At 34.2% G+C, this 27,652-nt stretch overlaps 1 protein-coding gene across 1 annotated transcript in view; it reads right to left on the bottom strand.

The window, feature by feature from the left end:
* Positions 1 to 7,518: 7,518 nt before the first annotated feature.
* LOC150097502 (solute carrier organic anion transporter family member 74D-like) overlaps positions 7,519 to 27,652 on the bottom strand; it is a 30,295-nt gene continuing 10,161 nt past the window's right edge. Inside the window, exons 2-9 of the mRNA XM_090406860.1 lie at positions 24,151 to 24,237; positions 20,055 to 20,252; positions 17,596 to 17,760; positions 15,921 to 16,116; positions 14,588 to 14,732; positions 10,996 to 11,171; positions 9,846 to 9,910; positions 7,519 to 9,118 (exon numbers count right to left, since the gene is read on the bottom strand). Of these exons, the coding sequence (XP_090262986.1) occupies positions 8,799 to 9,118; positions 9,846 to 9,910; positions 10,996 to 11,171; positions 14,588 to 14,732; positions 15,921 to 16,116; positions 17,596 to 17,760; positions 20,055 to 20,252; positions 24,151 to 24,237 (1,352 nt within the window). The 3' untranslated portion in view covers positions 7,519 to 8,798. The remainder of the gene's footprint in view (positions 9,119 to 9,845; positions 9,911 to 10,995; positions 11,172 to 14,587; positions 14,733 to 15,920; positions 16,117 to 17,595; positions 17,761 to 20,054; positions 20,253 to 24,150; positions 24,238 to 27,652) is intronic.

Genomic DNA, 27,652 nt, shown 5'->3' with positions numbered 1-27,652 from the left:
TTTTCTTCTGTGTATAAGTTTTGTGATTCTTGCAAGGAAATGAAATCGTCAGCAGTAATCCATTTTGAAATGTACTGAACGATAGTACACCAGTGGGAAACATGGATTATCAAACTTCATGAACTCAGAAGCAAAAAGGATTTCAACACAATTTCACTGGACAATTATAATAACGAACCAGAAACTGTGATGATTATTCCATTATGAAAAATATTAATATATCTTACCTTCTCTAGAAAAGTGATACAATTTAAACATTTGAGTTTTAATGGTTCTCGGGGGGGGGGTCAGAAGGAAAATATTTTATTATCGAGAAAAAGTCACAAGTGAAACTGCGATAAATTTCAGTAGAAAGACTTGATGCAATTTTTCCGTTACCTAGACTACTTCTAAAAACATGCATAAGTTTTCTTGTTCTCTTTTAAAATTACACCTTTTTTACTTATGGCAATGGGAAGGAGTTTCCTAGGGTCGATTCCCATCGTCGACGGGAATCGAACCCCCTCCTCCCAATTTATCTGGGGTTTGTCATCCCGCAAACAGGCTACAGTCATATAATATAGTACTTAATCCCTCATTAGGAGGGCTCAACCAGTCCTAAGAGGCGGTCGTGTGGGGGACCCCACCCCCGCGTACGGGGGTGGGGGTCCCCCACACGAATAAATAAACTTGTCTCACTTTTCTTAACTTCAAAATGTTAACAGATTATAGGCCTGATAAATAGAACGCTCAACCCAAATATAGTACAAAACGAAACACCCTTGAAAATATACAATACTTTAGCAGTGCCCACATTATTATATGGCAGTGAAATTTGGGCAATAAACAAACAAGATAAACAAATGAAATGTGATTCATGAGAACTGCAAAACACACATTATTAGGCCACAAATGGAATGAAGATATTTTAAAATCAATGGAAGAAAAACTAAACAGTTATAAACAAAATTGGATAGAAAATGTAAACCGAATGCCCAACGCCAGATATCCTAAACATATCATATTCTAAACATTCCAATCTTTGAGTTTCTAATTCGGTTTTAAAACAATGTGGGATTTAATATCCTCTTAATTTAAATAATATAATATAATATGTTTAGGATATATCTCATATAATAAAATATAAACTAATTAGAAAGAGAAGGCCCCGTAGAGCTTAAAAGAGGATATTAGATGGATAATGAGACCGGACCAGATCAATATGGTCTATACTACCCGTAATCAGCGTTATGATAATGACTTTTCTTAATAAGGTATGGTATGATAATTGTGTTCTAATTTCAAATTTTTCTTCTACTGTCTAAACAGAGCACTCTATCTTTACAATTCATTTATTGAGATATAAAATGATCAGAGCTTGGCACTTTTATATTGTTTTCCATTTCGAGTTTAAAAGACAAAACTATGTTTCAGCTAGTTTGAGTTCCTTCTGACTATTTGCATCTGTTCTATGTAGTTTCTTCTTGTGACCTGGATTATCTTACATATCCTTTAAGTATTAAGGATCATCCTATTTTATAAAACCATCCTCTTCCATACCATATTTGTATTTATCGGTTCTGCAGTTGATTTCACTTCCTACATTTTCATGATATTCATTATCTCATCCGACTATTTTGTTGTTCAATGATATTTATCATCCGCTTGCTTTTGATTTTTGACATTTTTGATTTTTAACGTCTTTCATTTACTTTAGCTAATATTCAGATTTCTCTCCTTTCTGGTTCCCTTCCTCCATTATGCTCTTCACATTGCATGCGCACATAACATCCAACTGCAATCTATTCCAATCACTCACCACCCTATGAGAGAAAATTTTAGATCTCATCAATTGATCTCATCAGGATTTCATCAATGGAAATCTTGTATGACCCTTTCAGAAGTTCGTAAGTCTCAATCATATCACCCTTCTTTCTCCTGTTTGCTAGTGTCTGCAGCCTACAAATTCTCAATCTCTCACTCTTCATAATCAGTATTCCACAATCCTCATATAATTTTTAACACTCTCCTTTGTACCCTCTCCAATGTATCAGAATCACACGGAAACCAGGAGACCACACCTGTGCACAGTAATCCAAGTGCAGTCTTATTAAGGCTTTGTAAAGAGGAAATAGTACATCCTTATTTTTACATGTCAAAGTTTGCTTCAGCATTGAAATTATTTTCTGAGTTGCACTTTCAGTCTTTGCTGCATGGCCTCTGAACTTCAACGTCCTATCTACTAACACTTCAAGAGCCATAGCCTGATCAGTCTGTTCTAGCCTAATCCCACCGATATAATACGACACTGGGTATCTAATAACACCAAAGTGCATGACGATACATTTGCTAACATTAAATTGCCCACATTTCCAGCCAATTCAAATCATTCTGCAAGTGATGCATATTAGCCGCATTCTTGATTATCCTACCTGTATCTGCATCATCAGCATATAGCTGTAAGTCGCCTGTCAAATCCTTCCCAATATCATTAATGCATAGATTGAATAACAACGGACCAAGCACTGATCCTTGTAATACACCACTTGTTACCTTAAATCATGCAGACTGACATCCCCCCGCCGTCTACAACTTTTTGATATCTATCAGTCAGCCATTCTCTTGTCCACGCTAATATTTTATAATCCAAACCCATATTCTCCAATTTATTCAATATCATGATGTATCCATTCGCCTTGTCTAGTTCAAAGGTAACATTATTATAGAATGTGAGCAAATTACTAAAACATGACCTTCCCTTAGTAAACCCATGCTGTCCATTGCAAAGTAGAGATTCACTGTCAACCCATTTCTGAATGCAAGCCCTAACCAATTGTTCCAAAATCTTTACCATCACTCCTGAGATACTAATTGGTCGATAGTTGGATACATTGGTCTTTGCACCACCCGTGTGCAATGGAATTACCATACATTTCTTCCATTCCTGCAGAATCTTCCCTGTTCTGAGCTCAAATTATATAGTATGGTCAAAGTAATAGGTAGTTCAGATGAACACCATTTAGCACCCGTGCTAATATCCTATCAGGCCCTATTGCTGAATTTTTATTCAGATTGTGCAACAGCACTAATACCTCCTCCTCATACACTTACGTTTTTTCATCCAGTGAAGAAGTAGCAGTGAGCTGAATGTTGCATACAACAGGTTGATAGCTTTTAGCAAAATGGACACTTAATCAGTGTTCATTTTCTTCAACCTCTTCTTCATCTGTCATCCTGCGTTCAGTACGGTTATTCTTTCATATGCATTATTTCTTTTACTGGCAGCATAATCAATAGAATTCTTTGGTTTATCTTTAGCTTGCAGAGCCAGTTTCTTTTCATACTCAGACTTTGTTTTCCGTACAACAGTTGTGACTCTTCTGACCTACTGTTTATGATTTTCATAACGAGCATCATCCTTATGTACACGGTATTCCTTCTACGTCCTCTTTTTCTTAGGAATTCTTGCTTGATAAGCTTACACATCCAATTGACTCCTAACCTATTTATTCCTCGAACTTTCTGAACACATTTCTGATATTGTAACCTTCACGTATTTTTAAATGTTTCCCATGGCTGTCGATATTCTTCTAATCCAGCAACCGATACCATTGCGCTTAACTCAGTATACTCCTGAGCTGGTAATAATTTCCTACTTTGTAGTTCAGCATGTAATCTCTGAATGGAACATTCATAAACGTAGTCACTTTCCAAGTGAGGACCAGGTGATCACTGTCACCAACCGTAAGCAGAATAGTTACGTCTTTAACTGAAACACCCTTTGCCACTATAATACCATCTAACTCTCTTTGACTTCCAGTTCCTTCTGTCACATGCTGCTTGAGAAATTTGTCTTGCAACAGCTCAATAAATTCAGTTTCATTCTTCTCATGAGATTTTGGTGCTACCCAATCAGTGTTTGAATAATTAAAGTCTCCCATAATGATTATCTTTTCGGACCCATTTATTTGGTGATGTATTTCTTCATCACTAGCAACCGATCCAGCAGGTCTGCAGCAACACCCATACGTATTTGATCTTGTTAGATTCCACTTTCACTCTTTTACACGAATACTCCTGGCATTCGTGTACAGATATAATAAGCTACCTGCATGTTCTTTAGGTAGCTTATCTGTCATTTGGACAACTTGCAGATCTCTGTTCTTCTCTACTGCCTTGTACATATAGACATGTAGAAATCGTTCTTTCCTCGTTACCATTTCCATGATAATGTCCATTCCCGCCATTAGCACAATTATATAATATTATTGCTCTTATATTCTCACTCTTCTTCCAATTATAATTTATTTTCTCTGACTCTCTGTGTTAGGTCTCATAAAACGCATACAATATATAATTAATTTTAAAGAATTTAAAAAAATATAGTGCAGTCACTATAAGATTTTTATACCTCCATACTTCAGCATTTTGGTCGAATATCATCTACCACCTCTTGCATTTCCACATTTCAGGCTTTTGTTGACTTTTTCTACTTCAAGTATGGATATGTATTCCTGACTGAATGCCTGGTGATTGTTTTTTTACCACTGTGCTATCATCACTGCTTGTTTCATTTAGCAAGTTTTCAAAGTAATTACTCCATACTTCAAGGATATCCTTTTCTCCAGTTTTCATGTCACCTTCATTATCTCTAATTCCTTTTACAGCATCCTTTCCTCCATTTCTGAGCTTCTTCAACAATCTCCAGAATATCTTGTCACTTTCTATGTTCTTACCAAAGTCTTCCCATTACTTTTGTTTAGCTAGTTTTACAGCGTGTCTGTCTCTGTATTCTCTAAGAGCATAAGCGGACTTATTTGCCAAGAAATTTTTATATGCTTTCTTCTTTTCTTTCACTCCCTCTTTAACTTCCTATGTCCGCCATGGAGTTCTAATTTTGTTATCCTTACATACAACCTGAGCAAATGTCTCTCTGGCTGGATCAATCAGTGTTTTTTTCAGGACTTGCAACTGAATCTCCAAGGTTTGGTTCCTGTTCTCAAACTCTTTCATTTTTTCTTGAACGATGTTTGTGTATTTTAGTCTACAGTTTGCATCTGAGAGCTGCTCAACTTTTATTCACTTTAAAACTTTCTTACATGTTCTTCTTTTCAATATGAAATTCAATTTTATTCTGCTCAAAACTAAATAGTGATCACTTCCAATTTCAAATCCTCTGTACACTCTGGTGTCCTGCACCAGGGAGAAAACATCACTATCAACAATAACATAGTCAATGAGGCTTTTCTTATTTCTTGCCTCTTCTCTCCATGTGAATTTGTGCACATTTTTATGTTGGAACATCGTGTTAGTAATAACCAGTCCATGTCCTAAGCATGAGCAGAAATCCAACAGGTAATTGCCATTATTGCAAGCTTTGCTCTTTTCTCCAAATTTTTCCAAAATAGTTTTGTATGTCTGACAATCACTTCCTACTCTGCTATTTAGATTCCCAACAAGGACCAACTTTTCCTTTTTCATTGTGTCAGTTCAACTGACACAATGAAACTGACTCAGTTGCTTTCTCTAAAGCCTCAAAAAATTCCTCCACTTCTACCTTAGTCGAACCTTCTGTGGAACCATAGGTACAAATATGTCTCATTGTCCAGTTCCCCATTCTGATAATTGCTCACATCACTCTACTTGATTCTGCCTGCTATTCAAGAAGATTAGTCTCGTATTTAGTATTGATTACTATGGCTACTCCTTCTTTTTCTTGATTGTCATTGCCTGAATGTAACATTTTGTATTTTTTGCCCAGAAAAATCTTACCAGTTTTGTCTTTTTTGTTTCAGTCACCACTATTATGTCGATCTGGTACTTATCCAATTCCTTGGCTAGCTGCATTGCTTTGCCATTCAGGCTTCTTATGTTGATAGTTTCGATCTTGAAGTGTGGTGATGTTGAGTTGGGGTACGTTTTAGGATTTGTTTTAGTCTTATGGATTGAAGGCAATAGTAAACAACTTTCCTACCGACTTTTTACCGAATTTTCCTCATGGATGTATCATCATGTTTTTAGTTTTATTTCCACTAAAATCCCATAAAGAAAAACATTAGATATCTACACTGCTTAGAAGCAGTGTGAGGAACAAACAGCCATGGCGCTCACATTAACAATATGTAGGACCTCCTTCCGCTGCGATGACTGCAGCAATTCGGAGGGAGGGGTATACTTTCCACAAACGTACGATATCCTTCAATGTGGATTTTGAACCAATCTTCCTGTAGGCATCTAATGAGGTCCTGAACTGTTGTGGGTGAACTCCCTTGACCTTATACGACGCTCCAGTCCATCTCGCAGATGCTCAGTATTGTTGAAATCAGGGTTCTGTTGAGAACAGTCAAATATGGTGACGTTCGTGTCCACAAACCACACAATTATAACAACTGTCTCATAACATGGTACATGCTGAAAGATACAATGGACAGTTCCGTAGAAACACCATAAAATAGGCAACATTGCAGATTCCAAACTGTTCAGATACTTCTCGGAGTTCAATGTTCTTGACGCCAGAAACAGAGATCCCAGGAAAAACTAAGAAAAACATAATCATACCATCCCATCTCGAACTCCGTATTCATAGTTGGGTTACGCACTCTGGTAAGAGACGTTCACCGGATATCCGCAACAAATACACTTGTCCATCTGTTTGGTAGAGGATGTAGCGTGAGTTGTCGCCTCATGACACAGCTTTCCACGTTCTATCACCCACTGTACACGCTCTTTGCACCACTGAAGTTGAAGCTGCATGTTGGTTCGGGTAATGTGGAGCTTACATATTACGTTGCTAGCATGAAAATCCATGTTATGAGCATTGGTTCTGAATGTTTTGTGCAGATTCGTGTTCCATTCAATGCCCGGATTCAACGTGTCTGCCCATAAATGGTGGTGACGTTCGGTGAGTGTGGTGGTCATCCACTGCAGGTAGCACTTGCAGTGGATGACTCCTTGCCCTTTCATCTTATTATGATGTCGCTGATTATTGACCTGGAAGTACCCAATTGTCAACAATTTGCCTTGCAGATAAGCCTACAACATGGCATCCTATCACAATACCTCTTTCGAACTCCGTCAGTTCCCTTCTCGCAGTCATTTAGCCAGGGTCAGTTGCACTGACTTGCGATCATCATATTCCTCCAATTTATACAGGCTACAAACACGTGACTCTTTACATGGCACGATGCACCTTGCCCATGGAGGTGTCCGTTAACTTCTTTCCAATCAGTGAATATCTTGTTTAACAACATTGGCATATTATATTCTAATATTCTCTAAACGATTTCCGTAATCCTCAAGTTCATTCTATTATTTAATGCTGTTCTGTTAATATTAACTTTCTTAATATTGTATTAATACTTTTTTTTATATATAGAAATTCAAATATACGAACGCAATAACTAAAATGACAAAAAGTAGAATATACAATACTCAGGGGGAAATAAATAACTTGTATGAAACCAAAGCAAAAGTCTGAAATTTAGAGTAATTGTGCGTGTGACTTAATAATTAAAAGAACCAAAACACAGAAAACAAAAATAGAATGAATATTATTTATTTTTATATGAAATGTACAATGCAGATGATGACATTTGAACAAAACACCTTAAGGGTTGTGTGAAAACTTAACATGCACAATACATCGATTTAGGAAAATACAATCAACCGTGGTTATACCGGATTGTTTGCAATATCAGCGAAAAATGCCAAAAATGGAGTTCGTTATTTCCTTTTTATTGCAAATGTAAGGATTACAGAAGTACAAAATCACATTTTCTAATTTTTGTCTATTTGTTTGTTTCTTTTTTTTTTGTAATAAAACTTCAAATGTGTACTTTGTGTACTTGCTTCTAAGCTAATGCGCATTATTTCATTTCTTTTGTATAACTGGGAAAAAAATGAAAGTCGCATTTTTTAGAACTACAGACACGAGTTGTTATGACAACCGGTTTGTTTTCTAGTTCTCACCCATAAATTTCTAATGAGTTAGGCCATCGCTATCATCAGTTAATTAGCCATCATTGATAGTTGTTATCGTTGCTGTCTCAGAGAACTTCTGTATTACAATCAATAAAATTATACTCAAAATATTTAACTTCATCTGAGAAAAAAATACAGTGCTGACATGCATTCCTATAATTTTCCTCATATTCAAAGCCTAGGAAATCTACTAAAAGCATAGATATTATTTCTGGGAAAACTCCCATGTTACTAAAAGCATTTATTTTATATCAGCTCCATCTTCCGATTTATTACAAAGACAGAAAACTGTCAATAATTATTACTAGGACGAATTTTGTAAATGATGCAAAGGAAAACAATCTAACACACCTAATTTGATTTATTATTATATTATTATATTATATTATTATGCCAAGCACAAATTGAACTATTCCTAAATAATAAGCCACTCAGTATTTTCCTAATTAGACTCTCTATGATGAAGCCTATCATGGTCCAAACAAGATACTGTTGTTTATTTTGGAAATTCACAAAGGCATAATTCATATTACAAAGAACTGTACAGTGAAAAATACAAAGGTGAGTCATTTCTATTAGGTCATAATCGTTTCTGAAGTCTTTGCAAGCATTTTTTGGTTTATGTTCAACTCAGTTGAGTTGTGCGTAAATCTGAGACAAATTTATAACCTAAGAAAATCTGTTGTCATGGAATGACGCCAACGAAAATCCATTATAACCAAGTTGTATAACTGTAGTTACAATATATTGGCATTGAAAAACACAAAATCGGGGACGGTATAATGAAGGTTGACTGTATATTTTTTCAAATTCCTTATATACACAAAAATAATACAGAATTAATACTTTGTTTCTAGATTTCGTTTTGATTCCGGTACACCGAAAGAATCTATGCTCAATCGCCTATTAGAAGGATCAATAGTTTCTGAAATCACATCTTCATCATCGTAGAGATGTTTTAATCTTGTACTAAATATGCAAACAAACGTATTTGCTATTCCTGCAAGAAGTATAAACATAATGGCAAAACCATGTAGATAATAACGAAACCTGTCAGCATCATAGATCCAACAGTTTCCGGTCTCTCCACAGCTTTCTTCCCACACTAGACATGTAGAATCTGTTAGAGCTCCAGAAATCAACGGGTATGGAATGAATCCTGAAAAACGAATTATTAAGTTAATAAATAAATAAAACTTACAATTGGAATAATAATTATTATTATTATCACGATTCATTTATTTATTCATTAAATTTTTATATTAACGAACAGATGTTTCTACCCACGCTACCGGCCAAGACGTCTATAGAAAGTCAGGGTTATCATGGATGCGAAGTGCATATTAAAATTGTAATACCATTGATATTACATTGAATTATATGATGGATACGAAGCGTATGAGGATGCGTATTTGATCCATAATGGCCGGTAAGGCGGTTTTAATTTTATCAATTTAACGATTTACGTTTTTTAATGACCAATTTTTTAAATAAAATAATTATATCGAATATATAAAAGTAAAAAATTAAGATAATTAAACACTTTTAAACGTCATACTGTGATTTATTGAACAACATAATAAAGTATATTCAACTGGATGATCTACCCCACCGCAATTTTACTCATAATATATCATCACGAAATTTAGATATAATTACACCTCGAAACTGCCATTATTATTCTGTAAGTGGGTGCACAAAATAACATCTGACTTTGTCCACCTCCCCTTGTTCTTATTGAAAGAGAGAGAGAGAGAGAGAGAGAGAATCAGAAACATCCAGAGCCATCTATAAAGCATTTTCTTAAATGTTTGTTTAATTTGAAGGATCGAGAATCTTTCATTAACCTAAATCCCGAGACACCTGTTGTATGATGTTTAACTTACCAAGAAGGCAAAGTGCTGCTTCAACTGCCCCTAGAGTCAAGCTTTTATCCTCCGCATCCACACACCTAGAAGATAAGAACACAAAAAATTGTAATAGCAGATTAGAAGTTCATTGGGAAAATTTATGTAAATATGATTGGATAACCTTGTATGCTAAAATGGCGTATGTAATACTAGTAATTATATAAAGGGACTGTTTAGTGGAGCTCCACCACTCCAGTATACTGAAATTTATTGTCTTCTATTATCAAATTTATCTTCATCGTTACTCAATGTAAATAAGAAAACATATGGCGTTTTCACAGTTATTACTAATCGGTTTATGCCGTTCGCTACTTTTGAAAATTTATGTTTTCCTACATTTACTAGAAAATATGCATAACATTAATCTTCGCTACAATGTTAAGTGAAAGGGGGTTGTATGAACACCGGGAGCACTCAATTGGAATTTCATTCAATTATTCCATCAATTTCCCAACTCAACACACTGTCAAAATTCTACCTTCGGCTCAACAAAATCTTCAGCGAAGTCCTTGTGGCCAGGCCTGTCATGTTGTTCACACGGACATAGGGTTGGTTGAAGATAAGATATGAAAACGATACAGGATTACCTTCAAAAGTTATTATCTCTCAAGAAGTCACTTTTAAAAATTTTGTTGAAATTAAGACAACCTACAAGCGTTTTACGCAGCATAATAATAATTATGGTATTTCTACAAAAAATTAGAACGTTATTTGAAATTAAAAAAGCAACAATTTGAAATGCACGCTATCAGAATTTATTAAACTCACAGAAATCCCATGCGGAGTTTACCACTATGCAAACCATAGAGTTACATTAGGTGGATATTCTGAATCGATAAAAATGGATATTTTGAAAATGAAATATTTGAGAAAAATTAGTTAGCTTGCAATTCGAATTCGATGTCTATTTCATTTTAAAATTACAAGCAAAAGCTGATAAGATTAAAACTGTCAGGACAGAGTGTACTTTTTAGATACTTCGTGTTTCGGTTGGAGGTGAAAGATTTAGGATACATTTCGCCACTATAGTCATATGAATCTTAAAAATTTTTCACATTGTAAAATACACATTTCAGATAAATTTTTACAGCAATTATAAAGGAGTGAGAATTTTGAGTAAACATACCTTAATGTGACTAAAAGACAGCCAACTCTAGATGTTGAAGCTACCAACTTCCCCAAACTAAATACCACGATATAAACAATCATCCATTTACATTCCGTAGAGCAATAGCTACTTTCTACAGTGCCCTCGACAAAGTTCAATGAGTCATCATGAACGCATTTACAGCCATGGTACAACTGAAAGAAAACATTACATAAAAACTAAAGTCATATATTCACAATAATACTAATTTTACTCTGAATAAATAGCATGAAAACGCGTTTTCATTCTATGATTTAAAATAATTTCAAAAAAGTGAATATAAATTTCTAACTTTTTTTTACAGAAATATTTAAATTTAAAATCAAAACTAGCCGTTAAAATGAATTTAAGTAATGAATCTAAAAATACCAAAATAAACTGTCATATCTAAAAGTAAAACAATAAATGTATTTCAATAAATCTAGTTATGTATTCAGTCGATCCCTCGAATTGTGTCATAGAGGTTTTAAATCCAGACAATCTGAGCCAGTAAATGGAACATAGGTAAAAACTCACCTCACACATTAACACGCAGGGCCGTCGCCAGATTAGATCGCGCCCTGAGACAAACATTTAAATATCACCCCTGATGGATTATAAGATAAGACAAAAATATAAGAAAATTTCCAATTACTATTTTGTTTTTATTACAAGAGAAACATTAATGCAAAACGATTACATAATAATATTAATTAAAGGTTTGCTCTGCGGGGATATCGCACAATAAAACTGTTTATAAGCTCTTCTAAATTTAAATTATAAGCTATGTCCGCCTCTATTGATATAGTTTCAAGACCAACCAATATATCTTGGGTCATTGCTGTTCGCAAATAATTTGTAATCAGTTTAAGCTTGGAAGAACTTATTTCGCACTTGCTACGCTAACAGGGATTGTTATCGTAGTGACGGCGTCTACCGCAATATGGCTGAACGAGCGCCCTTATTAAGTCGCGCAGTGAGGCAGGCTGCCTCTAGGCTATACTCTGTCGACGGTACTGATAACACGTAATAACCACTGTAAAAATCATCAACAAATGCAAAGCAGATTTTATAAGGGACAAATGCATGGAGCTTGCCTCCTACTGAAATGACAGATCTAAATTAAGGTAGGCATCTTTGCATCAATCTTTCCCTACATGTCTTGTTTATGCGACCAGTGCAAGGTCCTCTCACAATTCCAAGAACTAGCCACAAGCCTGCTGTCACTGATTTTTTTTTTTTTTTTTTTTTTTTTTGCCAGGACAGCAGACAAAATGCTCAATAGCTTTTATAATAATAAGTACCCCGTCCAGATAGTATCCTACCAGCTCTATTGAAAGATTGTGCTACAGAATTAAAATCCATATTGTATCGTTCATTTCACAAGCTTTCATACTCATTTGGAATGGAACAGTCTCAGATGAGTATGAAAGTACCCAAGAACATGAAAACAAGCTTTTATACAGTCGTTCTCAAGAAAGGGAGATAAAAGTAAGCTATCGGACCATTTCCCTATTGCTCTCACCTCAATACTTTAGAAAAGAGAAACTCACTTGGTCACTCCTGATATTTCTAAGGCTGACATCAAATCTGACATCTCTGCCTTCTTACCCAGCTGTAATCTTACGGTCTTACTCCTATTCTTTGTGCGAGATTGCAGCTTCGTTCATTTTGTGCTATGGCGGTGAATGGTTTCCTCTCATTAGATTTTTCCATCATTAATAGAGCGCCCAAGACTCTGTCTTTTCAACTCAATTCTTCTTCCTCTACATCAATGATCTTCTCTCACTAGCATCCGATGCTATTCATAGTTTTGCTGATGACAGTGTACACCTTTCCCATTATTCATTCACCAAACCTTGTAGTTCTTAAATAATTCGAGCATCAAGATGTTTTAGAACTAATACCTGAAACTCCTTGCCATTCTCAAGTGCGGGGAATTTGCCAAAACACAGCCTTGTCTCATAATTTCTTCGAAGAAAGATCATGATTCATTCTCCCTCATTTTTGACAATATTTCGCTTATCAAACCAATATCAGTTTTCTCTACTTAGGTTGACTTCACATCTAGCCTATCCCTGCACAGATATAACGTCCATAACTTCATCAAACAAGTCAGAGCATTCTTTTTTCCTTCTCTTCTGTTCAACTCCTAACATTTTATAAGTTCCAAAGATGTCTGATCTTAGAGTTTCATATTTGGGTAGTGCACTAAATACCTCCCACGAATACTTAAATATATTCGGAAGACATCGTATCACTATAGTTTTTATTTTGATCGTATTTTTAACGCAATGTGTCTCTTCTATAGGTATTCTATGGATATTTCTATGGACGATGTTCCACTATATAGTTCCATAAATATAAACATCAACAAGACAAAATACATGATCATCAGCAAACATCCAGCCTCATCAATGAAACTGACACTCAATAGGAAAAATATTGATCAAGTGTCAAGATATAAATATCTTGGTTGCTGGCTTAATGAACGGTGGGATCCAGAAATAGGTATAAAGACAAGGATTGAAGTTGCACTGCAGTCCTTCATGAAAACGAGAACACTATTCTGCAATAAAGACCTAAATATGGAAGTCAGATGCCGAATGCTGAAATGCTACGTGTGGTCTATTCTGCTCTATGGAGTTGAAACATGGACATTGAAGGCGACAACCATCAAGAAAATCGAAGCCTTTGAGATGTGGCTATACAGAAGAATGCTAAAGATATCATGGACAGAAAAAATTACCAATGAAGATGTCTTAAAATCCATTGGCAAAGCTAAACATCTTGTACAAATAATCAAGAAACGAAAAACATCATATCTTGGCCACATCATGAGAAACAGCAAATACCAACTTCTACAAACTATTTTGATAGGAAGAATTGGTGGCAAAGGAACTAGAGGAAGAAAAAGAATATCATGGTTTGACAACATCAAGACGTGGACAGGAAAGAGCAGTGCACAACTGCTCAGATTTGCACAAGAGCGCAGTTTGTTCGCCAAGATGGTCGCTGACCTTCGATAGAAGATAGCACAATAATAAGAAGAAGATGTTCCACTGACCTGGCAAACACCATTACTTTACTTTATTCTGTCTCCCTTTCTTCTTGGGAACAGTCTTTCTTATACCGTTTTCTCCAAGTACTCGAAAAAAAAAAGTACTCTTATAACGCGATATATGTGAAGCACGTTTCTATGATTTTTACTAATAAGATTTCACGTGCTCCTCCTTCCGAGAGAAGGAGCACATGAAAACAAAAGAGAATGTGGAGTTTTTATGCTCTACTAGGAAATTATATTTTAAACGCAATAGAAATACCGTTCTTCAGGATAAGCAGCAAACGTCTTCACTCAATGGCTGCGCATTTTCCAGTAAGCTGTCATTATGCGTTATATTTTACGATAACTTATACACACTTTTACAGTATTTCACTAAGAGTGCATGCCACGAAGGAAAAAGCCACTTAGACTAGTGAACATCTTTCTACTCGATTGTGCCAAGCCGTGAATCTGAAATATTTACTCTTTCTGTCTGTTTATTCTAAGATAGCTAATATTCAAGTGTCATATTCAAAAATGAATGCTTACCTCTGTACCGTTGACGACCTCCTGTTCTGTACATCCAGCATAACAAGGAGAAAAGTAGGTGGAACTCCCATCAGGCCCACAAATGGGAGTGAAAGTTTTCGTAGTACATGCACAATCCTTATTACACTCATTTTCCAGCTGCAACCTGCGTTAAAAATATTCATTTATTTCTATCATCACAATTCAACTTTCTTTATATTGCCAAAGGTATTGAAACATTCCCATTAAGCAAATTTCTTGTGGTATTCTTAAACTATGAGCACTGGACTCTGGAAGATTGGAAATTATTACTTTTGAGCGATGAATCGCTACAGTTTGTTTATATCAGTTGGCAAAACTTGGTTCTGGCAATAGCTCAGTAAACTACATGCACACAGGATTTCTCTGTTCTCGATCGTCAGGCATTGTGCTATTTTTATCAATGCTATCATAAATGAAGAATAGCTCTTCGTGTTCTTTATGACTCTACACTTCCTAAACGTGTGGAATTCTTCTGTAAAGAATTCCACAATTCGTACCTCTCAAAAGCTTATCATCTCAAACAGTTTTAAAAATTTTTAATTTAAATTTAAAAGTTTACGATTGTGTTTAGCATGAATGTCTTTATAGTTGACTAACCAGCTTAGACTATCCATCTAATCTTTAATGAACACTTGTAAATTGAAGAGGAATAAAGTATCAGAAACTTTCCTAGAGACAAACATTACTCTGTGTAAAGAAGATGTGTAAATTGATGTTTATTTCCAATGAAACTTGCCAAAGTCTGTTGAAAATTTCGCACGTAGACTAATGCTGTGACAGAAGTCATAATTTTTGATACTACTTTTGAAAAATGTAATGTTTGATCTTTTACAGACATTTTCAAGTGTTCCAATACTTTTGGCAACATAGCGCATCATTAATTCTTTCAGTAATTAACTTAAAAGTCAGATTTTGATTGTAGTCCTTTTTTTTGTTTAAACACTCAATAATTAAGCTTTTAATTAATAATTTTACTTTGTTTAATATAATTAATTCTATAGGTATAAATTACCAAACATCAGAGTACTGATTAATCCTTTTGGCGATCTGAGTTTGGCCGATGAATTGTGCTGAACAAGCCAGTTCCACAGCTATGACAGAGCATATTTTCATATGCTCTGTCAGTTCATTCAGACCATGTTTTATTCATGGCCAACGACACAATATTGCCGTTGTTAGCATTTTAAAAATCTTCTATGAAAGTGTAACATATATGAGAACTATAATGGGCATTAACTATTTCCACACGATTAATGCAAACATTGACGATTTCAGCTTTCCAGTATTAAAAATATTACTTTACTTTACTTACATTTGTCCTTCTAGAACTGTCCCAGTCATTTGTAAATTTGGACACGTCAGCAGCATACATACCAAAAGTCCAACTGCACTGATAGACTCTGCAATTACTATATAACCCGTCAAGTAGCGAGGACGTGGTTTTGCTCTTTTGATAAAAAATCCACCCAGAAAAGTTCCAAAAGCCATACTCGCGACGCTAGCAGGACCTACAGAGAAAAAGAAAAAAAAATAGAGTTTAGTTCCCATTCCTTTATTTCATATTCTGTTATGAATGCCTGCGAAATACATGGATGCATTTCACGGGGCATCCGTATGGTGCATGGATGCATATAGAAATCATTTTGATTTTTATTTGAAAAAATGGAGATGGAGGAAAATCAAAAGAGTTTTAAATGAATATTGGAACTTCTGCAATTGTAACAACACTGTAAACCTTTGGTTGGAGAGGATCTTCTACATCTGGGTAGAATTCATTCAGGAAAAATAGATGAATTTATTTCATTCTGCTGAGTATAAGTTTATTTTCTCGACAGATAACGAAAAAATAAATATTTTGATCCAAAATTGGACGCTTTATTACGTCTATATTTTGTCTATGTATATGTTCAAGCTATTGTGTCAACAGAATTTCCACGTCGCAGGCCACAAGGGTGTCCGGAATGTCAAAATAATGTTCATTTCCAGGAAGGACGCCTCTCCGGAATTTTAGTCCAAATGCGGAGAGAATTTGAGACGGGTATGAATTACTATACCCGTACTTTAAGAATGGCACTGAGTTCTGAGACAAGCCGCGACGATGCTGGCCAGCCAGCAAGAGTGATGACGACAGATAACAAGATTTGCATTGTTACGCTGATCATGAAAGGTAGTAGTTCCATCAAAACTCATTATTATACAGTGTAGTCGTATCGGGAAACCATTATTGATGGCCTCAGCTACAAGAAGGTTTGGGCATTGTGGGTCCGGAAAATACTGAGCAACAACACAAAGATGTAAAGAAAGTATTTTATAAGGAACTTCTCCGGCACTACTTAAACGAGAACGAGGCTTTTGTGTCTCTCATAGTCACAGGTGTGAAACATGGGTTCATTATCAAATGGGTTCATTTATCCAAATTATTCATCGCGCAAGAAGAAATTCAAAAGGCTTCCTTCTGTGGACAAAGTCATAATAACCGTGTACTGAGACAAAGATGGATCTTGTTTGTGAACCTTTTGGAGAGAGAGAGAGAGAGAGAGGTATCATGATCAATTCAGAACAGCACGTGGAGACTTTATAGAAATTGAAAAAAAAACCATCCTTAGGGTTAGGCCCATCAGAAACATGAATGAAGTCCTATTTCTCCATGACAACCCCCAATTTCACACCATTTTACGTAAGGAATGGAAGAACAATGTATTTGGCTGTCCTGATCTTCCCCATACTACTCATTTGACACCTTATGACTACCATGAATTCTAAGGATGCCATTTTGAGGAAGACAAGGGAACAAGCTGTTTTCGTAATTGCTTCGACGTCATGGATGACAACTTAGTCGTATATGTTTGACAAACTTCCAACAAAGAATTCTAACATGATGAAAAATAAAATAATTTATATTGCCTGAATTATCAGCCAGCAAATACATAAAATTTATGTAGCAATGAATGAAATCAAGAATGAAAATAAATAATGTAAATGCTTACCTACATATAAACTAGCTTTCGAAGCGGACTGTTTAAATTGAGTCTCCACATATTTTGGCGTCATCATATAAAACACCATTATTCCATTAAGGTATAAAATAGTACCAATAGTTTGCATTATCAGAATTGGATTCGTTATTAGCCTATAAAAAGCTTTTTGGATATCTGGAAAGAAACGAAATTGAATTCATTAAATGTCTTGATGAACATTAAATGTTATATATTGTTATACGTATTTTGTAAGATACTGAAATGCAAAAAATGTAAATTATTGTGTGATAGGCCTGATATGATCTTTTAGGCTAAAATATACGATTATTATGAAGCATTTGCTTGAAAAATATAATGAACTTAAGAAACTATGTGGGATTTAATATCCCCTTAATTTAAGTTAAGAAAGAATATTTTGTTATCAATATAAACTGTTTTTCTATGTATATTTTATAAAAAAAGAACAAAAGGTATGTAAAAAATGAGCTACTCGCATGCACAAAGCTGACTGCAATTCTGAAAGGATTTACTGGTATTGCTTTTTTATTAGTTAGTGTTGTTGTTACTTCTGGTAATGGTATTATTCGAATTTAAGGTATTCTGGATAGCCAATGACGATATCCAAGTAGCCGCAAATCCTACTGCTTACTCAATTTTTATATATGAGATTTTTTTAAATGAGATATCACTTATTTATTTATTTACTTTACAGACAAAAGTACGTAAAACAGCTGTTGAATAAGTGGTAGAAACAGGTCGAAGAATGCGACTTGTAACTACGTCTATGGAATTTTACTTTCTTCTCCGTCCGTTTCCGATTCAATCCACTATTTCAACTATTTCAGTCCAATTTTCCGTTTGTTTCTTCAGTTAAATAATGTACAAAACAACTATATTCTTGAATTCCATATTTGTCATGGTTAGAAAAAAATGACGTTGATGGACATTTTTCGTATTTATAAAGTTTATTTATAAAGTTCTCTTGTTTATTCGCTTATTGGATTTGAAGCTTTAAATTTGGCCCGTGTACAGTTGTATACCATATCAAATAAAAATTCCCTGTCTATAATATTCAATTAAAAACCGGAATTATTTACTGAAACAATAGATTCAGTTTGAGTCTTCATGATTTTTGTAATCAGTGACACACTAATGTTTAGCTTAAAGATTCATCGAGAGTCATGGATGGGACTCTTAACTCAAGTATTATAGCAAGTCATTGACCATTAATTTTCTTACATCGAGCCAAAACAAAAAAAAAACAAATAAACGAAGCATTACCTGGAATTAACGCTTCTCTTAATACAAGTTGAAAAAAAAACAAAAAAAAATCTAGAGTTGGAAATAATAAAAACACCCCAAAAGCGTGTTTTTTCCTTCTGTCTCCTCCTCCTCTTATTAACTTCGAAACTTCAAATGAATCATTTCTATTTTGAGTACAAATACCTGCGAACGTAAGATAATTCACAAATCATTAATTGGTATGTATTATTATCAGTCGAAATTCCAAATCAAGTAAGGCTCTGAAAGCAACTCATTATGTATGCTAAATGGTGTTTTTTTTTTCGGTTTGTCTTACAGAATGTAAAATTAGAGTTTCACGGAAGAAACTGTTGTCTATGTCTAAGACCAGCTAACTCACTTTCATTTAAATCTCTTTTATAGGTCTAGAATGTAGGAAGTAAAAACGAAAGGTTTTTACTTCCTACATGGAATCTGAATACGGATCTTGCAGACTGAACGACAACCAGCAGATCCACCTCTAGAAACAATGTTAATAAATTGGTAGCGATAAGCTGGTAGTTTGGAAAATTCATGAAACTTCATATGGATTTCTGGGCGACTTTTTCAAATGTAATGAATGTAAGCAATACAAATAGATACAATAAAACAACCAGAACTAGTCGATATTTAATTGTATCTATTTTACAGTAAAATAACCAGAACCAATCTATATGAGCAGTGTGCTACAAGAGTCCACAAAGATCAAGGTTTAGATAAAAATGGTGTGTATATACGTTGAATAAACAACACTAACAAATGAGAAAATATAACTTTTGCATCTGACATATTTCTCTAGGGGTCACAAAGATCAAGGTTAAGTAAATTTAGATAATAAATTATATACATACATTGATAAAAAAAAAACCTAAAATTATAAATTATAAATTTCTACATATCACATTTTGAAAACAGGCGTAGTTGCCCATAGCGATACAAGTTTCAAAAATCCCTTTTAAAATTCTGACAAGCCATCTGCTTGATGAAGTTTTGTTAGTATGTTCACATTCATACCAATATGTTCTTATTTCATTTCACTTATTTTGTTTCATTTCAAAACAGTGAGATGCATGACTTCATCATGCATCTCACTGTTTCAAAATAAAACTCAATTGAACTGATAAAACGTAATTTTATATTCTGTAGTTAATTTTTGTTTTAATTTATTTAAATAAATAAAATTATACCTTTAATCTGTTGCTTTGGACTGAATGACTTTTTCCTTTTGGGTTCCTTCAAAGGCAGAGCGTTACTCTTTCTTACTAACGTTCGAGGAAAAAGCATCATTGGAATAATGAAGATGAGAAGGATGCATCCAAGTATCACAAATCCCATCCACCAAGCTCCTATCCATCGAGGATCATTCTGAGAGAATCCAGGATCGACTAGAAATGACAAGTTATTGTATTAGTCTCAAAACAAATCTCTCTTCTGTGTAAAGATAATCAATATATTTGTTTAAATTTAAGTGAAAATTAAATTAAGAAAGAATTAAAACAGGTTTTATCTTTTAGTTCTTTTTAATATATACATATTAATACAAATTAGATTATAAAAAAAAAGCGAAAGAAAACGTTTCAGGCATGCAACTGAGACTAGCAGAAATTTATACAGATTCACTAGGAATAAAACAAAGTTTGAAGTTTGTACTGCAAGAAAAATATCCTCTGACCGATGAACTTCAGTTTGAAGTCAGATATTTGAAAAGAAAACATTCAACATAAAAAGAGAAAAAAAACTTTTGTCTTTCCAGAAAATACCAGTAGTTCAAAATGATTTGTAATTATTACAAATTCAACTTGTAGTTGTTGTGATATACGGTTTTTTTTTTTACAGCAAATGTTTTCTCTCTCTCTCTCTCTCTCTCTCTCCTATCTCTTTCTCTTATCAAGCTGGAAACCACCCTCCGGTGCTGCAGTTTAGTTTTATTTATCATTAAGTCTGTGCAGATCATAATAATAATAGTAAAATTCCTGGGAAATAACTGAAACTAAGTACAATTTATTACTAAATGCAGAAGTATGTGATTTTAATATGCACTGAATATAAAAATGACATCCATATTTTCCCAATATGCATAGTTTTCTTTAAAAAATCTTTTGTTCGACAGACATCTATGGTGTCAAGAAACAATCCCTTACATGATTATTACATTGATTCACTAGAAGATTAACTTGTGCAGGCCATGCACGGTGTATAAGGATTACTTTGTCACATCATGTGACACATGTATCTCTCTCAGTAAATCTAAGCAGAAGGTAGATGATATAATCACGTAATCACAAGAAAGATATTTATTTAACCAAATATTTCGGTCTGGAAATAGCAGACCATCGTCAGTGGTAATACAAGAACAGTTTAAAAAATACAAGCTAGAATACTAACAATAGATCGTTAAAATTATAATACGCCGCGTGATGTTAAATCACTAAGTATGAAACGGAATATTTTGAAGTATTTATTTGAAGTATTGAAATATTTAGCAAGTAGATGTCTAGAATGGTAGCTGAACATCTAGCTTCTGAGCTTCCGTGATTTAGCATTTGCTTTTCTTAACCAGTGTCGTGCATTTTGGTGCGGATTTTTATTTGTTGTTGCACAAATGGCACACTGCGTGATTCAGATCACCGTCTGAAGATGTAGTTACACGATGTCTCTCAAGTATGAATAGTTCAGATTAATTTCTTCTCTGTCAGGATGCGGGTGGGAAATTAACATTAGATTTTGCGAACCAGGTATTCTCTTTCCTCATCAAGAATGCTTATCAGACGTAAACTGGCAGGTTAGGACCATCTGGGAACTTTCACCTTATGTATGTCGTAGCAAGTGCGTAATCTATTTAAGAAAATGATTACACGATTTGATATCTCAATGGCAAGTACGAAGTCTAGAGGCAATGCAAATGACTATAGTTATGGTTAACAAACATTTGTCGCTTTTCTTCAAAGCAGAAATATGCAATAAAATACCCGAATTGACCATCAGCCACTAAGATCACGAACTCTTGATTAGATATTGACAGTTCCTAAACCACAATAAATATGGAATGTGGATGAAAATAATTCTACTGACGTACCTGAGAGTGCAGCATCATATTATACCGAATATCACTAGGAAGAGAAGAAAAAGCGGGACGCGATCAACGCTCATTTGTTTGACTCATTGCGGCTTAATTCAAAGATTATGCTTCTATTCATTGCAAATACTGTGAATGTCTCTTTATTTTCCAGTAGAATATGCAATCCATATCAAGGAATTCTATGCTAATATGGCTTTGTTTCGTAAATGTATTTAATATTTAAAGTTATATTGAAAAATTTAAAAAAAAAAAAAAAAAAAAAAATCAGCTAACGCCTTTTTATTCCCGTATATACGGGAGTAGGCGAGGCCATTTAGCCCTATCTAACTTTTGGAGACTGAGTGGGCAGTTCAATCTCCACTGGTACCCAATCAGAGACAGATGGCCCAAGGCTATCACTAATTAAGCGGTACGCAGTGAAGAGAGACGGCTCAAATGTGCCGCCATCTCGTGGTCTCTAACCCTAACACAATATATTTTAATGTCTGAAATAATGTGGGTTCTACGGTCGATTTTCTTGAGTTTACAGGACGAAAAACCCGAGTTTCCGGGAGGAAAAACCTGCTTGCCCGTGCCAGAGATCGACTAACTCGGGAACCGGTCGAAAAAAGGCTTAGAAAAATTTCCTCTAGTCGCCGACTAGACTCGAAACCAAGACTTCCTTCGTGCGGCCTAGCGCGATGGTGTGCAAACGCCACATCCACTGAGCTACACAGGCTCATTGAAAAATTTAAAATATTTAAAGTTCATGAGTACAGTAATTTTCCAAAAGAATTCTTTCTTAAATCTAATTACTTAAATCTGGTTATTTTTGAAAATCTGTTTTATGTCCCCCACCCCTCTCTCTCTCTCTCTCTCTCTCTCTCTCATTTTTCTCATTTTTTCATGATTGAGTGTATTAGCTCCAGATATAGTAGTTTTAACTGTACGAAGCTTAAGTTCTTACCTATGGTAAAAATATGCGCTTCATTTCACCTTTGTTTTATATTTATTTGTTTTCAGTTTTCTATATTGCAATATCCTCTCTGTATTTTAGTTTACTCTTATTCGATGTATTTAATATGTTTATCAGAATTTCGCTGTATATATCACCTATGTTGATGAGTGATGTCCAATCCGACCTTGAATTCTGTCTTTTGAATGGTGATATTAATGGTGCGATCCAATATAGCCTTGAACCCAAATCTTTCATATGAAAGAGCGCAAATCCAGTGGACAAACATTGCATTCGTTCAATGTAATATAAAATTTTATTTTCTATCATTTTCATATCAGATGTTTGAATAACAGAATTACACCACGCATTCTTAATTCCTCATTCTCCACTCACTATGATACTGATTTACTATAAGTTTATAACCTTTCGTGGGTAGGAGTTACATAAAAAGATCATATTCCACTTTTTATGTAACTATCTACGAAAGAATTTTGTACATTGGCTCCGTGTGTTGGTTACAGCTTCTGTAACCAACACACGGACACCGTCAACAGGCTCTCTTTTTTATAGTAAGAATAACGAAGTTCACAATTTACTAAATGCGCACATAAACTGAGTATTTTCGTTAATATAGTATTAAAATGAAGGCTTAAATGTCGGTTTCGAAGAAGAATTCGAAACAGACATTGATGTATATATCCTATAAGTTAAGTTTGGTTTTAATGGTATTTATCCCCCAAAACTGAAAAACTAAAACAGTGCAGCAATTTTGAAATAATCACGTGATTGTCATGTAGCTTTATTATAATTAGTATCTGATTCCTTACACTGTTATTTATTAGATCAGATTATTATTTATAATAATAAATAATATCCTTATTCTAATCCCCTGATTCCTCCGAATACGAGAAGAATTACTGTGAACATAACAACTCTTTCTCTCTCTCTCTCTCTCTCTCTCTCTCTCTCTGCACTGATTATTATTATTATTATTAATTATAATTTAATAATTATTAATTGTTTCAAGATTTAGTATGATTAATTGTTAATAGAAAAATAAATATATTGTAGAAGTATATTGCTTGAATTTCTTTAATATTGTACTTTGTTATTATTATTAATAATACAATTTCAACTTAAGTTAAAATGTAAATTTAAATTTAAACTGAAAATTTTAAACTTTTGACTTGATTTAAAAAAGTCAGTTCTATATTTTCATTGTTTGCTAATTTCTTAATCACAAATTATTTCTACTCCATTTGCTTACTGGTTGGATCCTCGTAGTAAGAAAGGCAAAACGAACTCAACAAAAATCCAAATGCTGGTCCAAGTAACCTGATCGTGAAGAGTGTGCCTGAAATATAATAAAATATCCTTGTAAAATCAAATAAAATATAATATTAAAAATATGATTACAGGCAAGTGGCTTTATTCAGTGTGTTTTATGGAAAATCATATTAAATGTGTATAAGTTGCTTTTACGGAATTAAGGATTCGGATATATTATAACATCTAAATATAAGAAATACTTCCCATTTTTATAGTTAAAACAGTTTCGTTTACGACACCTGTTTCAGCCAATTTGCAACTAAATTTTTAACTTTTAAACTGTTAACGTTTTAAGTAACTCTCTCTTTAAAAATAAGTTATGCTGACATAACTTATTGTTATCACTATAACAATGTACTTCCTGATTTAGTGCAGAGTACAATCTTTATTAGACATTGTGTTCTTGATGTCAGTCAGTCAGTCACAATTTGTTGCCTTCGACTAGTGTTTTTCAAATCATTGACACCCCCCTTACAAAGGGAAGATGAGTCCCCATAAAGTCGAGGAATCGAAGTAATCTAAATAGCAATATTAGTTAAAATAATTTACATAAAAGTATCAGTTACATTTACAGCGTTTTCTGAAGTTGAAATTTTACTTGTGGGTGTTATTTAAATTAAACATATTTTAAAAGTAAAATGTTTGTTCTCCAGAAAATACTCACGAAGAGATCCACACACTTTAATCTCTCAAACTACAAAAGTTGAGAAACATGCCACTTCGGAAGTAGTCTTTCTTCTTCTATTATCAGTCTTATGACTAGTAGCCCAGCAGCATTTCCTTCCATTCTTCTCTTCTGTTTGCTTTCCTCTTTATTTCATAGTATGTTTTTAGTCCAGTGCTTTGTCTTATTTGATCAAAGTATCTTTTCCTTGGTCTTCCAATTCCATTTTCTCTTTTTCCTTTTATTTTGCCTTCCGTTATTCTTCTCGTCAGATTTTCATGTCGTAAGATAAGTCCAATCCATCTGTTTCTTCTTGTTATTAATTTCTTTATCGGTGTTCTGGATTCATTTACTTCCTTAAGCACTTCTTCATTAGATTTTTTTGTCTGACCATTTTATCTTTTGCATTCATCTCTAATATCTCCTGTTCCCATTGTCCATGTTTCACTGCCATAAAGTGCTATACTCCATACATAAGTTTTTTCCTTAGTTGTAGACTTAAGTTTCCTTTTAATACCTTTTCCATTTTATTGAATTGGTTTTTCCTATGCATATTCTTATCTTTACGTCTTCATTTGATCTTCCCTCCTCATTTATTGTACTCCCGAGGTATTTGTAATTCTTTACTTATTTTATCTCTTTCCCATTTAATTAAAATTTCTTTGTGATCTTTGGTTTCTTGCTTGCCAGTAGAATTTTGGTTTTTTTCAATGTCAGTTTCCTTCATAATTTATTTTCATACGGTATTTATTAAATATTTCATTTGTTGTTTTGATAAACATTTTTAGTCTTCTTCTGCTTTTTGCTATGGATGCAATATCATCTGCAAATCTGAGGCAAAATAACTCGCTCCATCAATCTTTATGCGGCTGTTTGTTTTTTCTTTAACTTCTCTGATGGCATTTTCAATATATATATATATATATATATATATATATATATATATATATATATATATATATATATATATATATATATATATATATATATATATATATATATATATATACAGGGTGTTCGGGATAAATTTGACAGTTTCGTAAGGAAAAAGAAAATCTTCTTTGTATCTATTAAATTTAATGAATTGACAAAAAAACATTACAGGCAGAGTTAATTACAATACTATCAACAAGATTTACTCAAAATAACCACCATTAGCATCGATCACAGCTTCAATTCTGCTTCGGAACCTCGAACAAGCTGATGCTACAGTCTCCCTGGGAAGGGCCGCAAAAACTGTTTTAATTTTATCCATTAACTGGGCTTTTGTATTACTGGAAGTGCGATTGGTGTCTTTTTCAACTGCGCCCCATACAAAATAATCCATGGGGTTAAGGTCTGGGGAGTTTGGAGGCCAAACATTTGGACTGGTGAAGTCGTAGAAATTTTCAGACAACCATTTTTGACTTTTCCCAGAGGTGTGGCAAGGGGCCGAATCCTGCTGCCATACATACGGCCTACCATTGGCTACCCTTGTTATCCAGGGCTTGACTACAGTTAGCAACTCCACGAACAAAGCCCGAATTCCAATGCCAGGGTTCTTCAACACCTGTTCCTGCAGATTTGCGAGGAATTCTGCTGTACGAACGCAATCAGATCGTCTGCTAGGGATCTTTCTTCTTGCTACGTCCTCGTAGTCACCATTGCAAGTCTCTAGTTCATGCCTGATTGTTTTTACTGTATTCAGGGAGCATTGGGCAGCAGTCGTAATATCCTTATTTTGATGGCGGGCACGAATCATCATGATACAAGTTATTCTCTTCCATGATTCAGGTGGGTTCCAGCTATCCATCCTTTCTGACATCTTGTATATGAATGAAGAAGGGTCCAAACTTTTAAATGAAGAGAAGTGTGTGTTAATACATGTAACTTACGGAAAAATATAATTAATTATAAATATGTCAAATTTATCCCGAACACCCTGTATATATGTTGAAGAGCAAGGGTGATAATATGCACCCTTGTCTTATTCCACATCTAATATGTACAGTTTCTTCTTTATTATGTGTTCTTATGTATCCGATTTGTCTTCTGTTTGATTACTCTTCTGTCCTTATAATCAATCTCACTTTTCTTCATAATATTCCACATCATCTTCCAAACTTTGTCAAATGCTTTTTCTAAATCCATGAAGCATATATATGTTTTTGGTTTAGCTCCATTCTTTTTTAGATTTAGTTCTCAGGCTTAGTATTACTTCTCTTGTTCCTTTTCCTTTCCTGAATCCATATTGGTATTCCTCTAGTTGTGTAGTTATATATTCGGTCTTGTATTATTTTTAATAGGATTTTGCTAATGTCTGCAATTAGAGCTATTATTACATTAGAGTTGGTTACATCGGAGAGCGTTTTCTTTCTGGAGATTTTTATTATCAGGAATTTTGTGGAGTTCTGGGAGATCTCCATTTCATATATTTTAGCTATTAGTTCAAATATATCATTTTTTGTTTCCTCATCTAGATTTTGAAGGGATTCCTGGGCTTTTCTTCTGACTTAAGTCTTTAAGTGCTTTTTTTCAAACTCGTCTTTTATCATTGATGGTCCACTGTTGTCTTTAGCTTCTGTGTCATTTTCTTCTTCCTGTTCTCCATGATACAGGTGTTCAAGATATTTTTCCATATTTCTAACATTTCTTCAGAATAAATAATTAGTTTACCATTTTCATCTATTAAGGCATTATTATGTGTGTGGCCTTTTTTCACTTTGTTGCTGATTTTCGTTATTTGGTTATAAGCTGTTTCTACAGATTTCCTTCATTAAACAGTTCTTCTGTCTTA

Source organism: Typopeltis vanoorti, chromosome 17 (genome assembly GCF_054136105.1).
Source record: "Typopeltis vanoorti isolate ZY-2024b chromosome 17, IOZ_Tvanoo_1.0, whole genome shotgun sequence".
In the NCBI taxonomy this organism is placed as follows: Eukaryota; Metazoa; Arthropoda; class Arachnida; order Uropygi; family Thelyphonidae; genus Typopeltis; species Typopeltis vanoorti.
This window is presented reverse-complemented; position numbering and strand designations above follow the sequence as displayed.